This window comes from Equus quagga, chromosome 16 (genome assembly GCF_021613505.1).
Source record: "Equus quagga isolate Etosha38 chromosome 16, UCLA_HA_Equagga_1.0, whole genome shotgun sequence".
In the NCBI taxonomy this organism is placed as follows: Eukaryota; Metazoa; Chordata; class Mammalia; order Perissodactyla; family Equidae; genus Equus; species Equus quagga.
The window spans coordinates 55949927-55964188 of record NC_060282.1 but is presented as its reverse complement, the minus strand read 5'-3'; the positions used below and the strand labels follow the sequence as shown (position 1 = coordinate 55964188).

The following is a 14262-nucleotide window of genomic DNA, read 5'->3' as shown; positions in this document are numbered from 1 at the left end:
TTCGTCCCTAATTCTACCAGTCTGGGGGGCTCTGCGCTTCAGCGCTCCCCACGCTTCTCTGCCTCTTCCTCTGGCCTCGCTGCACTTTCTATGAAACTTCTCCCTGCAGTCTCCTTGCGCCTGCCAGCACCCTTCCATCTTCAAAGCGAATCCTGAATGTCACTTATTTCTGAAGCTTTTTTTCTTTACCTCTATGCCTGTTCCTGTAACCAGCTCTGAGATCTCTCCTCAGAATGATCTCCTCCATATTTTGCACCTATATTTTTCCGTTCTAATATTTTCTTGCTCTACCTATATCATCACTCTACTTCTCCCCTTAAAGCAGGCAATTTGAGACTGAGTCACTCACACATCTACTACTATCCCTGTGTTCAGGAAAGTGTTCCATAAAGCACTGTATTGAATGATTACTATTAACCCACAGACACCTTATTTAACGTTGAGTACTTTGACCAAAAGAGATTAGGAGTAATGATCCACTTAATAAAAAAGTCTTACAAAGAAGGATTCAAAATTTAATTCTTTGACAGAGCAAATGTTTTAAAATGATTTCATTTATTTCTCCATCAGAACATCTGTGCCGTGGCTCCCATCAACTGCCCAAAGACTTCCACGGTGGACGTGCTCCCGGTTCCTTCATGTACACCCATGGCCAAAACAAAGTGACTTTTCTGGGGCAGTTAAGACTTGAGAATCTGCCTTGGAGAGTTCAGAATTGAATTAATGCTCCCGCATGGTGTGACTTTTGTGTTATGAAAGAGCACCTCTTTTTGTGGGTGGCCTCTTTCGAGCTCCTAACGCAGCCTACTACTGCATTCCTTAGGCATTTTAGCGACCACAGCAAACTGGTAGCTCTTGTGGTCAACTAAAACCATTAGATATTTATCCCCACTTGAACTGCTAAGCAGCAGACCTCCCAGAGGAGGTGTATTTGATGAGAGATTATTTTAATGACTGTCTTGTTTCAAAGAGATGCACAAATATTTTCCATCTTGCAACACAGCTGCATAAAATGGGTTTTGAGTAACTCCAATCCTGACGTCCTCCATTGGAATCAGATACACCACTGGTCATAAAAGGTCTTGCACATTCTTCAAGCCCTATGGATATAGATCCATCCCCTTACCCACAATTTAAAGTCCAAAAAGTCTGAAAACCAAATGTTTTTAGACCTCATTTGGTGGCAAAACCTCACCTAAAGCTATTTATAGGAGATATTCATCCCATTTTGTATGAATTCAGGCATTTTTCTGCAGAAATGTTTTATTCAATTAAAGGTTTCTTCTCCGGTGTTCACTGAGGACTTACCACCAGATATTCGGTACTGTGTATTCATTGCATTAACCTTTTAAATAAAAAAACAAAAGCCAAATCTCAAGTCAAAAACACAGTTGATCTAAGAGTAGCAGGTGAAGGATTAAGGACTGTCCAAGGCTGGGACAAGTGTAATAAAAAACAAATTCAGATTGTTTTCTTGCCTTGTGACAGGACATCTACTTTTGGTGCTGTAAATAAAGCCCCCTTTGATTCTAGAAGTTCTGTGTTAACACTGCACATTGGCCAATCTAGGTTATTTCTGACTAATCTTTCCAATGACCTAGAGTTGGGGGCCACCAAGACTGTCCCTATCATTTCCACATTTAAGGAAAATACCCGAGATCACATGGTGGCCACCTTGGGAACCCTGTGACATTTTTGGCACTCACTCCTACCTGAAGTATTTAGATTCACAAGGACACAGGAAATTAAATTGGAAGGCTTTCCTCCTACATATCTATCAGAATAGGACTTTTGGGGATTAAATTATATCAGTTTAGTACAACTTCATGTTATGAAATGGAGCATAAATGTCATCAAAGCATTTTATTCAAAGTGTAGTCTCTATAAATAGTCTTTTTAAAAAGTGTCCGTGGTGAGTTGAATTCGTGAATGAATTCTCTTCCAAAATCAAAATTTCTTAGAAGGAATTTTCCCTCACGTGTGTGGACCCCAATGGAGCATTTTGTAAGTAATTCCTCTGCCCACTTAGAACACCCACCCAAGCCAGGGAGATTCCACTACAAAGGTGTTTCATTTGTTTTATTTCACAAGGAAACAACATGAAGGGAAGCCAATCTGTTCCTTCTGTGGCCTTTGATTTCAGATGATTGTGTGCATCTGATTTCTCAGCTGTGAAACAGTGACAGTACTGTCCATACCTTCAAGGGTTGTTGTATGAGTTAGAGGTAATTTGTATAAAGTGCCAAAGCACCAAAGGGAGCACTGAGCAAATGGCGGCGGATGGGTGTCTGTGTATTTTATCACCATTTCCATCAGGAAGAATGGCAATTCTCGTCCTCAGTCTAAAAACTTCAGGTAACCAAAATGTAGGCGCTCGAGAACTGGAGTCTCCATTCAACTGGTCAGAAGAAGAAAATGAAGATACTAAGGGGAACGGTGGGTGCTGGGATCTCCTCTGAGAGATGCTGTTGGCTAAGAATGTAAGAAACTAACTGGTTGTGAAGCATGGCGGTTAAAATCACAAAGGCTGGGGAGCTGAACTATAGGATGAGCATTTGTTTTAATTCATTCTAACAGATCGGATGCCAGTGTTTCAGCACAGAGTATCTACGTTTAGCAGCAACTGCCCCAGATGTAGTTTGTTGGAACAATGGGAAGACAAGGGAGAGCCATCACCACAGGCGAAGCTGGAAATGAGTTTATACTTCGGTTTCAGTGCCTTGTGATCTGTCCCAATGTGTAAGCAAATAAATATGGCCCCTGCTTTTATGGACCTCTTACACACTCTTGGGACAGGAGTCAAGTCTTCTGTGCTGGAGGATCTCCCCTAGAAGGCCTAGGCAGTATGCTTTTCCAGTGGGATTCCAGCAGAGCCTAGGGAGGGGCCTGGAGGGGCTCGGAAGCACCGAATGTCCCCTTCTACCAAGGATGCTGGTGTCAAGCTTTCAAGTTTTACTTTAAGTCCAGTGGGTTTCAAGTTCATAAGAAAGGAAGAACGTACATTTTCTCCTCCTCTTTCCCCGTCTACTTCTACATCCTCCCTTGGGAAACCAAGCCATCTGAGGAAAGAGAAGGCTGGTCTTTTGAGCAGATAACTTTGCAATATGTGTCAAAGCAGGAGAGTGGCCTCCAAGCCTGGGTGTTCCTTACATTCACTGGCGAAGCTTTTCAAGTACGTTGCCATACATCCCTCACTGCAGACCAGTGAAGGCAGGATCTTGGGGCGAAGGGGAGTGGGGAGTCTGTTTTTCAAGTTCTCAGTAACGACCTGGGATGTGATGATTTAAGCCACTCTGCACACCACTGGAGACTCTAAGATTTTACAAACACCCCCTCAGTCCCTCATTCTGCCTGTGAGTCATGAGGAGGTTGGAATTCTACTGCCAAAGGAAGAGACTGTGCTTGCTGTCCTTTGAGTGCTACGTGGCTTGAGCACACGTTGAAAGTGACGAGGCCCAAGGGGATGAGGGGGACACTTGGAGGAAAGGATCACATACTTGATTGAGAGGGAAAGTTGAGTGTAAAATTGCAAAAGGAAGCAGAATTGAGAGAAGAAAAACAAGGGGAGGATGAATTTAGTAATTTTCTAGAGATTTCTTTTTGCTTTAGGGATTCTTTATGTTGTTTCTCCAAGCAACATGTTGGGTCATACGCGTGATTCTGAAGTAAAATATGAACAGGTGGGTGTATGCGGAAAACTTACCACCGTGAATCAAGCTTCATAAACATTATACGAAGATAATATTCTATCTTTGTGAATGCGGCACTTGTGAATTGAGAATTTTAGAATATTTTAGAAAGGACATTAAAAAAATGACACAGGAAAAGAAGTTAAAATTTAGGGGAAAGCAGAATATTTTATCCCTTCCCCTAGGCACCTAACACCTAGCCAGCCCATACCAAATGAAACCTTAGTGGTGCCTGCTAAGCCTATTTGAGAACAGATCCTACTTGCTCCCATCAAGGGATGTTCAGGTGTCCAGGCCATCAACTCCTCAGTTCTCCAATCTGAAAACACTCAAAGGATGGAGGGAGAAGTCGTACAAGTTTTTTAGACAACGTAACTATATGGGGTCACCTCTCATTTTCCCCAATTTGTACTCATTTTTCTATGTTGACGATAGTTGGAAATGTTAAACACAAGTAAAAAGCTTGAGACATTACTGGGCCAGGTGTATTAAAATAAAACCACAAAATAGAAACATTAGATATATACACAACAGCAGAGTGACACGTGATGTGCCACAGCGTCTCCCATTCAGCGCTTACAGTAGGAAAGCTCAGTAAACAAGACCTCTCGTATCCCTTGCTACAGCGGCTCATCGGAGCCTCAAGTCACTTACTTTCCCTCACATTCTTGTATAAATAGTCTCACACACATCTTACATGATTTAGAAAAGATTGCTGAATCACGAAAATAGCCCCAAATATCGCATTTTTACTTTTTAAAGTACAACTAAAATTAATACTTGATCATTAAAATAATGTTCAAATCATCTGAAGCAACAAAGAAAATTCTTAAGTTTTATAAGGACCTAGAAGGTTCTGCAGAGATTAAATCTTGCTGTTCTTCCACACTACACTGTCAAAAAAGTCTGTAGGTAGGAAACGGTGGAATTGAAAAGCTGGACCATTAAAAACATCCCTTTGGAAGGGAGAGCAGTTTCTGAGGCTCAGCTCTCTTTCCCGGGTGATCTGGGTGGGCCCGGCCGTCGGGGCTCCACGTTGCTTAACGCAGCAGCTCTGCAGGCTCACAAGTGACGCGTTGACAGGGAAGAGACCAGGAAAGTGCTGCTGCTTCCCATCCGGGGGTTCCAAGCAGCCTCCAAGGAAGGAAAATGTTTAACAGTCTCAGACTTTGGGGGAGGGGAAATCACTGAAATCTTGGAAAGACATTTTTTAGCTTCTGACTTTACCTGCAAAATCTAACAGGTTGGATTAGTAATTTTTTAACAAATCAGCCAAAGCACAGAGAAAATAGAAAGAAGTGTCATAATAGGCATCTTGTTATTTTATCTTTATGAGTGAGTTTAGTTCTGCTGCTGTTGGGGATTTATTGAAACGGCCCCTGAATCTCCGAGTCACACAACCAGTTGTAAACGAGGGGCCCCAGTAGGTGCATTCTGGATAGGACAGGTGTTTTCTTCTCAGAAGTTCGTGTTCAGATCTTGGTCTAGCAAAGCAAGATGGCCAGCTGGGGGCCATCCGAGCTGCAAACCATGGGCATCGGCCTATGAGAAGAGAATACTTTTCCATGTGGAGAGTGTTCTTCCTGAGTAATTTAGCCTCACTTTCAGGAGCAGGGACGGTCGATGGTCCCAGCACATGAGTGACTAGTGCAACCAGGGATCACACTTTCTCTTTTCAGTGAGGCAGCCGTCCCTGCGAACGGCTGGAGTCTTCCTGCGCTCTAAGGCTGCTGCTGATACTGCCCTTCCGTGGCAGTGTAGAAATCATCCAGGACGCTCTGTAAGTAATCAAACGTCGGCCTCTCTTCCGCCTTTTCTTTCCAGCACATTTTCATGATGTCATAGAGCTCATCTGGGCAGTTCTCCATGCGGGGCATCCTGTAGCCCTGCGACAGGGCAGTCATCACGTCGGCATTAGTTCTCCCTAAGGCAAGAAAAAAAAAAACCCGTGTTATTTAGAAACCTGACTGAGGTCAAGCATTGCAATGGTCTTTTTGCTACCCACATCCTGCATCCATTACTGAAGCAAGCTTTAGAGTCTCTTATGGCTGAACCGTGTTCCCCTGCAAATTCATATGCTGAAGTCCTGGCCCTCAGTACCTCAGAATGTGACTGCATTTACAGACAAGCACTTTAAGAGGGAATTGAGTTAAATGAGCCCTAGCCCAGGCTGACTGGTGTCCTTATTAAAGAGGAGACTGGGACGCAGAGAGATGCCGGGGATGCGGGTGCACAGAGGAAAGGCTGCGGGAAGACAGGGAGGAGACGGCCACCTGCAAATCGAGGAGGAGGCTCGGGAGAAACCAACCCTGCCGACACCTTGATCTCACACTTCTGGCCTCCCAAACCTTGAGAAAATAAATTTCTGTCGTGTAAGCCACCCAGTGTGCAGTATTTCGTTATGGTAGCCCTAGAAAACTGATGGAGGCTAAGGACATTTCTGTAAGGAAGAAGTATACAAGTTTCAGGATAAAGGGGATGAAGACAGCATTCAGTTTGCCAAAGTGTAAACAGGCAAACGTGGTAAGTAGAAGACAGAGCAAGCTCTCTTTAATGATGAGAGGACGCTGGACTTGACTGACCTTTTCAGTGAACTACTCAGGCTCAACTCTAACCTTTAATCTCAATTTCTTCTGTAGTATTTTTTTCAGCTTCATACATACACCAAAAAAATTCATTTTCACATACATTATCTCATGCTAGTACTTTTTTAAAAAATCAGCTTTTCGTTGTAAGTAAACTTAAAGAAGTCAGGACCCTTAAATCAGCCAGATGGATTGATTATGTCCCAATCATTACATTGTCCCAGTTCTCAGCACCAGCCAGAGTCAAAGCTCACAGGGCCCCTGGAACGTGCACCCTCTCCCACCGGGGAGGGAACTAGCGTGTTCACTATTCCCACTGAGCTCTCCAAGAGGACTGCCACTGGAGGATGGGTTTTAGTGTGGTCCAATGTGTCAGGGTACTTCAGAAGCTGAACAGTTGATATTTGATACTGAGAATAGCTTTAAGGAAAAAAATGATCATTTCAATAACATTTCCCCTCATTATTAAAATGGGATAGAGAAATGTGCCTATTTGGCAGTTTTATCAGTACCTAACCACATCTGTATGTTTTGCCTGTTTTGAGGGTACCTTATTCTGGATGGATATCGCCTCTTCTAGAGAGGAGCTGTATTTCATGAGGAATATTTTCATGTGGAATATGTACACTATCTGGCACATGAAGAACTCCCCCATCGTAACAATTTCTTTTCCATAGCTCTCTCCTTTCCATTGCCGGAGATTTGATTGCCAGTGGTCACTGGAAAGACTCTAAAAGAGAGCTAGTACTTTAGGGGAAATGTCCTTTACTAGATTTGAAACAGAACCTTCTTTTGAATTTATTCTCTAATCTGTTTTCAAATTGTGGGTCACCACTCAATTGGGATCAAAAAATGGTTTTTTTAGGGAGCTACCAGTGTTTTAAAAAATAAATTAGAATAAAATAAAAAAGATCAGAATGCACTGCACGTAGTAAAAGTCGGTGTGGTTTTGTGAAATGTTCATTTTATATATGGAGCAGGTTTCTGCAGATTTGTCACTGTGGGTCATGACCAGGGACCACTGAACTCCTCTGGCCTTAACTAAGCTTTCTTCCTCTAAGGACACAATGACTGAAGGGCCCTGCCTGGATTTGAACCCCTGAAAGAAGACATGGTTATTTCCGTCTCGGAAGAGCCCTTGTTTTTGAAACTGAAAGATCCAAGCAAACTTTATAATCATTAAAGTCTCTTGAGAGTTATTTACATGGTGAATTAATTTTGCTCAAGTCTACTTCTGAAACACCATCTTCAAATATTTGTGTAACTGGAATGTTCTAACTGGAAGACTTCATGTGATTTCCATTGCTTGAAGCCAAGGGGCCTACTTGCATCCCTTTCTTTTTTTGGAGTTCTGGTCTCCAGAAATTATGTGGCTTCAGTATTGCTCTGGCTCTTGTAACTAGCCAAGCTCACTTGGATAAATTTCAGAAGAAATATCTGTGTTTACTTCTACATGGACATTGGGTGAAGTTCTGGGATCCTGGTGGGAGGACTAATATCCAGGATGACGGAAACAGCAGCTGGGATCTGCAAACTTGGTTAGGAAGACCTCTTTCACTTCCTTCCTGGAGAACCCCCAGTTGCATAAAAGGTCAGAATGTGCCCACAGATGATAAACCTTTCAAGGCCTCCCCTTGCTGCACCACAGATTTTTTCTTCCTTGTTCTTGTATGTTCTCCTAACTCTGAAGAACTCTTTCAGTGACGCAGATAAAGGTCAGGCATGAGCCATCCTGCCTGGGGAATCTGACTTGATAAGAGGAATAAAAACAAGGAAATCTGAAATCTATCTTTTTATGTACAAGTAAACTGACAAACAAAATAAGGCTTTTAAATGACAAGTCTTATGGAAGAAAGAAGGAGAGGGGCAGGAGCGCTCCACCAGACCTAAGATTAAACCTGATACTTGGTAACTGGTCTGTTGGTGGGTTAAAGAAAGCAAACACCCATTGGCTGGTGATCTAAAAAGGCAAGCAATTTCATATTCCATCCTTCATCCTATCAACAAGCATTTATTGAGTACTTACTATGGGGCATGAGCTAGCACTAAGTTCTAAGAGATAGAAAGATAATTAAGTCAGAGTCTTGTCCTCACATGGCACACAGCCCAATGGGGAAGATACCCTTAGCAGAGGGAAGTGGGTGGGGAGTAGGAAGCGACATCTGAAACGGACAGGAATTAGCAGAAACTAAAAGTTGGTGAAGGAGCACAGGAAGAGGAAAAACGCAGTACAGCAGAGATTAGAAAAGGAATAGGGGCTTAGTAACAGGAGATGGGAGCCCAGCAGCTCTAGGAACCATCACAATCTTTGAAGACGCAGGGGCCTTCTGTGTGTGTGTGAGAGAGGAAGTACCGGCTACCACAGGATCACAGTCTCACACCAACAATACTTCCAAAAGGGAAAATTATTTTCTTTCCGAGCATTGCTTGTGACTGACGTGAGCATTTGCAGCAGGATGAGTTTCCTGATTCTGAGTCACTTACAGCATTAAGATGCTAGATATATCTGGTAAGAAACAGCCAGAAAAGACATGATGCTTCAGAAAACTTTGTCATTTTCAAATCTCCGTTGTCTTTAGAAGAGCAAAGCAAAATAAAACCCCAACCACAAAGATCCCTCTATTCACTAGAAAATTCATACATAAATATTAATACAGTTTTGCTTTTAAGATAGTGAAGTAAGAATCTTTTGCCCTCCCCTCTTTCTCACCTTTAATTCATCCCAAAACAAAAAAGAGAACAAGAAACAGAAACTTAAACTCCCTCTTTGATGAAAGCAGGAGACACCTGTCAGCCAGAGGCAGAAGTGGTCTGAACCAAGAGGAGGAACGTGAAACCAAAGTGCCTACAAGAGAGGGATACCAAGAACAGACAAGATGCTTTATCCCCCCAAGTCCTGGGAAGGCTCCACATGGAGTTACCACACATGCAAAGGAAGGAGTGAGGCCAGTGGCCGCAGGCAGGACTGCACCCAGAGCCTGCCTGGCAGGTACCCAGGTTGATGCTGGAGAAACTGAAGGAGAGAAGCTCCATGCTCAGGAACGCCTGGCCCAGCGGAGGAGCGGATAAAGTGTGGCTGGACACTGGGGATGAGGAGAAAGGCTGAACACGAAAAAGTGAGACGCTTCTGACACATGCCACAACATGGATGAGCCTTGAGGACATTATGCTGAGTGAAATAAACCAGACACAAAAGGACAAAGACTATATGATTCCACTTACAGGAGGGACCTAGAGTAGGCAAATTCATAGAGCAAGTAAAACAGCGGTTGCCAGGGGCTGGGGGGAGGGGAAGTGGGGATTTAGTTTTTCATGGTTACAGAGTTTCAGTTTGGGAAGATGAAAAAGTTCTGGAAATGGATAGTGGTGATGGTTGCACAAGATTGTGAATGTACTAAATGCCACCGAATTGTCCACTTGAAAATGTTTAAGATGGTAAATTTTATTCTGTCAATTTTACCACAGTACCAAAAATAAAGACATTGATGCCCCCTCCCCAATGAGCCCCCAGAATGTTGACAGCCAGCTGGTACCCACAGACAGGGCCTGGAAAATTCTCTTCTGAAGAAACTAAATGGTCCCAGAGAACAGACCTGGAGATACTGACCCATGAGGGGGCTGACAAGTAAGCTGAGTGGTCCAGAGACCCTCATTCCCAGGAGACCTCTTATCAAAGGAAGGGCGGGAAGTACAGAAGGAAAGAATGACAAGGACAGAAGACCAGATGTGAGACTCAGAGAATCCGTCCAGGAGGTCTACCATCCTGCCAGCAAGTGACTCAGAAAGAGAACAGAAAATGGAGAGGGGGAAATTCTCAAAGAAGCAATACTATATGAAAATTTCCCAGAATATATGGCTACAAGTTTTCAAATAGGAGAAAACAAGTACCCAGCATAACATAAAAACGGCAAAAGCACCACACCAAGGTACACTGTCCTGAAATTTCAGGAATGAAGAGAGATCCAGAGTTCTTCCACAGAGGAAATGAGCCCCTAGACAGAGGACAGGATTCAGAAGCCATCAGCCTGCAGCCCAGACATTTCAGAAGTTGGATTCAGTGGAGTTGGTTTAAAAATTCTAGGTGAAAATGTTTGGTATTCTAGCATTAATAACAGGCAAATTTGATAACTGTACTTATTTAGCTATTTAATTTTATTTAAGTCATCAGTCTCTCAAGAAAAAGTCCTATTTGGGAATGTATTCTATCTTCTAAGTATGAATTAGAAGCAGAATATTAAGTTTGATGCCTCAAATTTTCATGAGGAACGACTCCAAAATCACGTACGGCAACAACCGTGAGAAACCATCTTTACTCGTTCAACGCTCACTCATCAGTGAGACCAAGAGACTGCTTGAAGGAACAATTCCTCACAGCTTTGAGTCTATGGGGGCTAAACATTTTAAAACACAACAACAACAAATTGTTGAAATGGACCAACAGTAATTGAAGACAAAGCATTTTTGAGATTTGCACAAAATATGATTAATAGATGCAAAGCCATTTTCTAAAAAGCAAGTTACAAAAAAGCCTTTTCCTAAATTCTATTTGATGTGCACAGAAGTTCATGATATTAGATGTGCCTGCTCAAAGTATCCATTTCAATGAGTAGGACTGCAAATGGGAAGTAACACTCGTATACTATTCTACCACACGTTTAGTATTTGACTACTAGAATTTTAGTATGGAACTTTTATTGACAAAATTGCATACATAATTTTTCTCGTATTCCCAGAGGTTTGTCTATGTTGATACTATCAGTTTTGGCATCCAACCAATATGTGTATTTGGTACACCTTTAATTACATGTGCATGGATACTCCTAGAATGATACACCAGAAATTGATAACGTGGTTGCCTATGGGGGGCGTTGTGTGGCTGGAGGACAGGGGTGAAAGACACACCTTTCACCATACACCTCTCTGTATCTCTTGAATTTAGAACCATGTGATAATATTCTTATTTAATAATAAGTAAAATTGGGGAAAAACTCTACTTAAGAATAACAGTATGTGGATAATATTTAGAACTATGAGCAGCAAATATTAGAATAAATAACCAAGATTCCCGAAAGCAGATGCCTTTGAGGAGCATCAGCAAGCAAGAGGCCAGGGAGGCAATTTTTCATTAGAAGTCTTTTTGCACTACCTGATTCTTTAATGCACATATATTACTTAGACAAGAATGAAAATATTTAATAAAAACCCAATCTCAAAAACTAGAAATTTCAGAAATTTATTAAGAAGAAAATTAATATTACCTATTACCTCATTGCCCAATGATAGTAACATTTTGATACATTACACCTTTTAGTTTTTCTTTCCTCTAAAAATATGCATTCACTTTAAATGTGGCTTTATTTTTTTTTTTGGTTTTCCCCCCTCTTTTATAGTATTCTCTTTTTATTTTGTAAAGCTAGGCACACAGCTTCTAAACCACTTTAAAAAAAGAACAACATATCCAGCACCTAACCAGTTAAAGAAAATATTCTCAGACAACTCAATTACCAGTGGAGTCTCTCCCACAAGCAGTTTTACAACAGATGGAAATGGCATGTGTTACAATGTTCACCAATTTCTGTGCTATCTGTGAATCGAGTCCTCTGATATTTAAGTCAATAGGATTGTTCAACACGTCCTCACACGAGAGGCTCTGCTAACACACAACTCTTGTGACTGGAAACCTCAGCAACCCAGAACTCCCAAAGGTATCTCATGTCCCCAGTCCTCGCAAAGGAGAAGCCACCTGGAGACAAGACCAGCCAATGGTTTCTGGTTGATCTTATCATATATATTTTTTTGTGATTTGCACCCTTTTTCTACTGGTTCTTCTACACTTTTTATGATTTTTCACGCCAAATATTTTTAATCCTGGGTACTGAGCACAGTGGGTGAGAGCCAGATCTCGGGAGGCACATGGGTCTTGAGTTCAGAAGCTCTGCCAGGAGCTGGCAACGTAGTTCTGGGCAACAGTCTCATTCTCAGACAAGAGGGGCCTCGTCTGTGCATCACTGTGGAGCATGCTGTACATATCACGCATCATTTGATGAGTATAGGTTTATTTGATCGGGTATCAGATTATATATATATACAATCGCTCTTCTTGCACATTCCAGCACAGATCCTGGAAAAAGGGATGGCTGGCAGAATCTGGGATTCTCCAAGGGCTTCAGGTGCTAGGAATCTAGACACACGGAATGATGTCCTCATATCCATTTACTTAAAGATCTGAAGGATCTGTCACTGATAAACAGAGGTGGGTATTTCCTGAAGAGTCAGAGAGTCTAAAGTACTTTATACAAACCTCTGTTTTAAACTAACTAACTGGTTTAACTGCCTAAAAAGGCATCACAAATCCTCATTTCTATGTCTGTTTCCTCTTCCATCAGGTGCTGTGTCTAATCCTCTAATTTATCTTTATATCTGCAACACCTATGACTGTGCCAGGCACATTCTAGGCATTAAGTGGCAGAATTAGTTAGTGAAGAACATGCACTCAAGCAAGTCGGAAGGCAGAGAAGTGTCCAAGCATATTTTAGAACCCTTTCCGCTAAAGACAGTCAAAATCAAGTTCTAGCACAAAATGCTTATTCTTAGCTTTTGGATATGGGTTTATTTTTATTTTATTTATTTATAAAAGATTGGCCCTGAGCCAATCTGTTGCCAATTTTTCTTTTGTTTTTTTTTAGTTCTTCTCCCCAAAGCCCCCCAGTACATAGTTGCATATTCTAGTTGCATATTCTAATTCTTCCCTGTGGCACACCACGTCAGCATGGCTTCATGAGTGGTGCAAGGTCCGCACCCAGGAGCCGAACTGGTGAAACCCTGGGCTGCTGAAGTGGCGTGCAAGCTTAACCACTTGGCCATGGGGCCATCTTTGGGTTTATTTTTTTATGCCTCATGCCATTTGGCTTTTTCTCATACACACCTCTTGAATGGAAATAGGTCAACCATACCTGGGTAGGGGATTTTCCCATAGGTGACGATTTCATACAGGAGGATTCCGAAGGACCACACGTCAGACTTAATAGTGAAACATCCAAAATTGATTGCTTCTGGAGCAGTCCACTTGATGGGGAATTTAGCACCTAAGGGAGAAGACAGTGAGTCTTACTTGGGCCTCTGAGCTGAAACAAAAATGTCATGGGCATGTGACCCTCACACTTTCCTTCTTTTGGGAAAATTTTAATTATTTATTTGAATAGGCAACATAAACATAATGCAAAAGAGAGATGGTACAAAATGTTATACTAGCAATGTGGGCCTCTCCTCTCTTTCCCCTTGGGGCATTCCCCTCTTAAGAAGCAAAGTTTCCGGTGTTCCTCCAGAGACACCATAACTAGCCCACATCACACGTGAAGAACATGACACAGAACGGAAAGGCATTTATTCTTAGGTTGTACATTTCTCCCTCAACACCAGCCTCCAAAGCCTGCATCTTCAGTGCTCACATTTTCTCTAATGAGCCCATACCACGTTTATAGGGAATGTCAACATCTCTTGATGTGTACATTCTCGTGGATAAATCTCTTGAAGCCTGTACCAATAGGAATTTTAGATGCCACTCTACACTTTAATGTCTCATGCTCTCACTTGACAGGACCAAACATTATTGCACTTTCAGGAATCGGGTAGGAGGATGATGTGCCCAGAATGAGATAGTGATGACACTAGGTGTCTCATGAGGAGTTGGTGAGGCTAAGGGATACTTAGTCACTGGGTCACCTGAGAGGCAAACCTGGCTGGGGGCACCCACGAGGTCACCTTGAGGAAAGCAGGGACTCAGGTACAGACTCATTCCTACTCCCTGGAAAGGCAAAGGGTTTCAACCAGCCATATTTTACATTTTTAAACAGATGTGCCTTTATTATGTTTTTGCTTTAGAATTTTGGGTGGTGTCAGACTGAAACTGGAAATCCGAATAAGAACAATAGGACACCAGAGAGCCTCGTGGAGCAGCTCCTGTGTGCCAGGCACTCACTGCGTACAAT

At 42.3% G+C, this 14262-nt stretch overlaps 1 protein-coding gene across 2 annotated transcripts in view; it reads right to left on the bottom strand.

Moving 5' to 3' along the window:
• Positions 1-1912: 1912 nt before the first annotated feature.
• The window catches only part of LYN (LYN proto-oncogene, Src family tyrosine kinase), a 61948-nt gene continuing 49598 nt past the window's right edge, over positions 1913-14262 (bottom strand). For both annotated transcript variants that reach the window (XM_046642313.1, XM_046642314.1), the window contains exons 11-12: positions 13228-13359; positions 1913-5613 (exon numbers count right to left, since the gene is read on the bottom strand). In XM_046642313.1, coding sequence (XP_046498269.1) covers positions 5411-5613; positions 13228-13359 — 335 coding nt within the window. In that variant the 3' untranslated portion in view covers positions 1913-5410. The remainder of the gene's footprint in view (positions 5614-13227; positions 13360-14262) is intronic.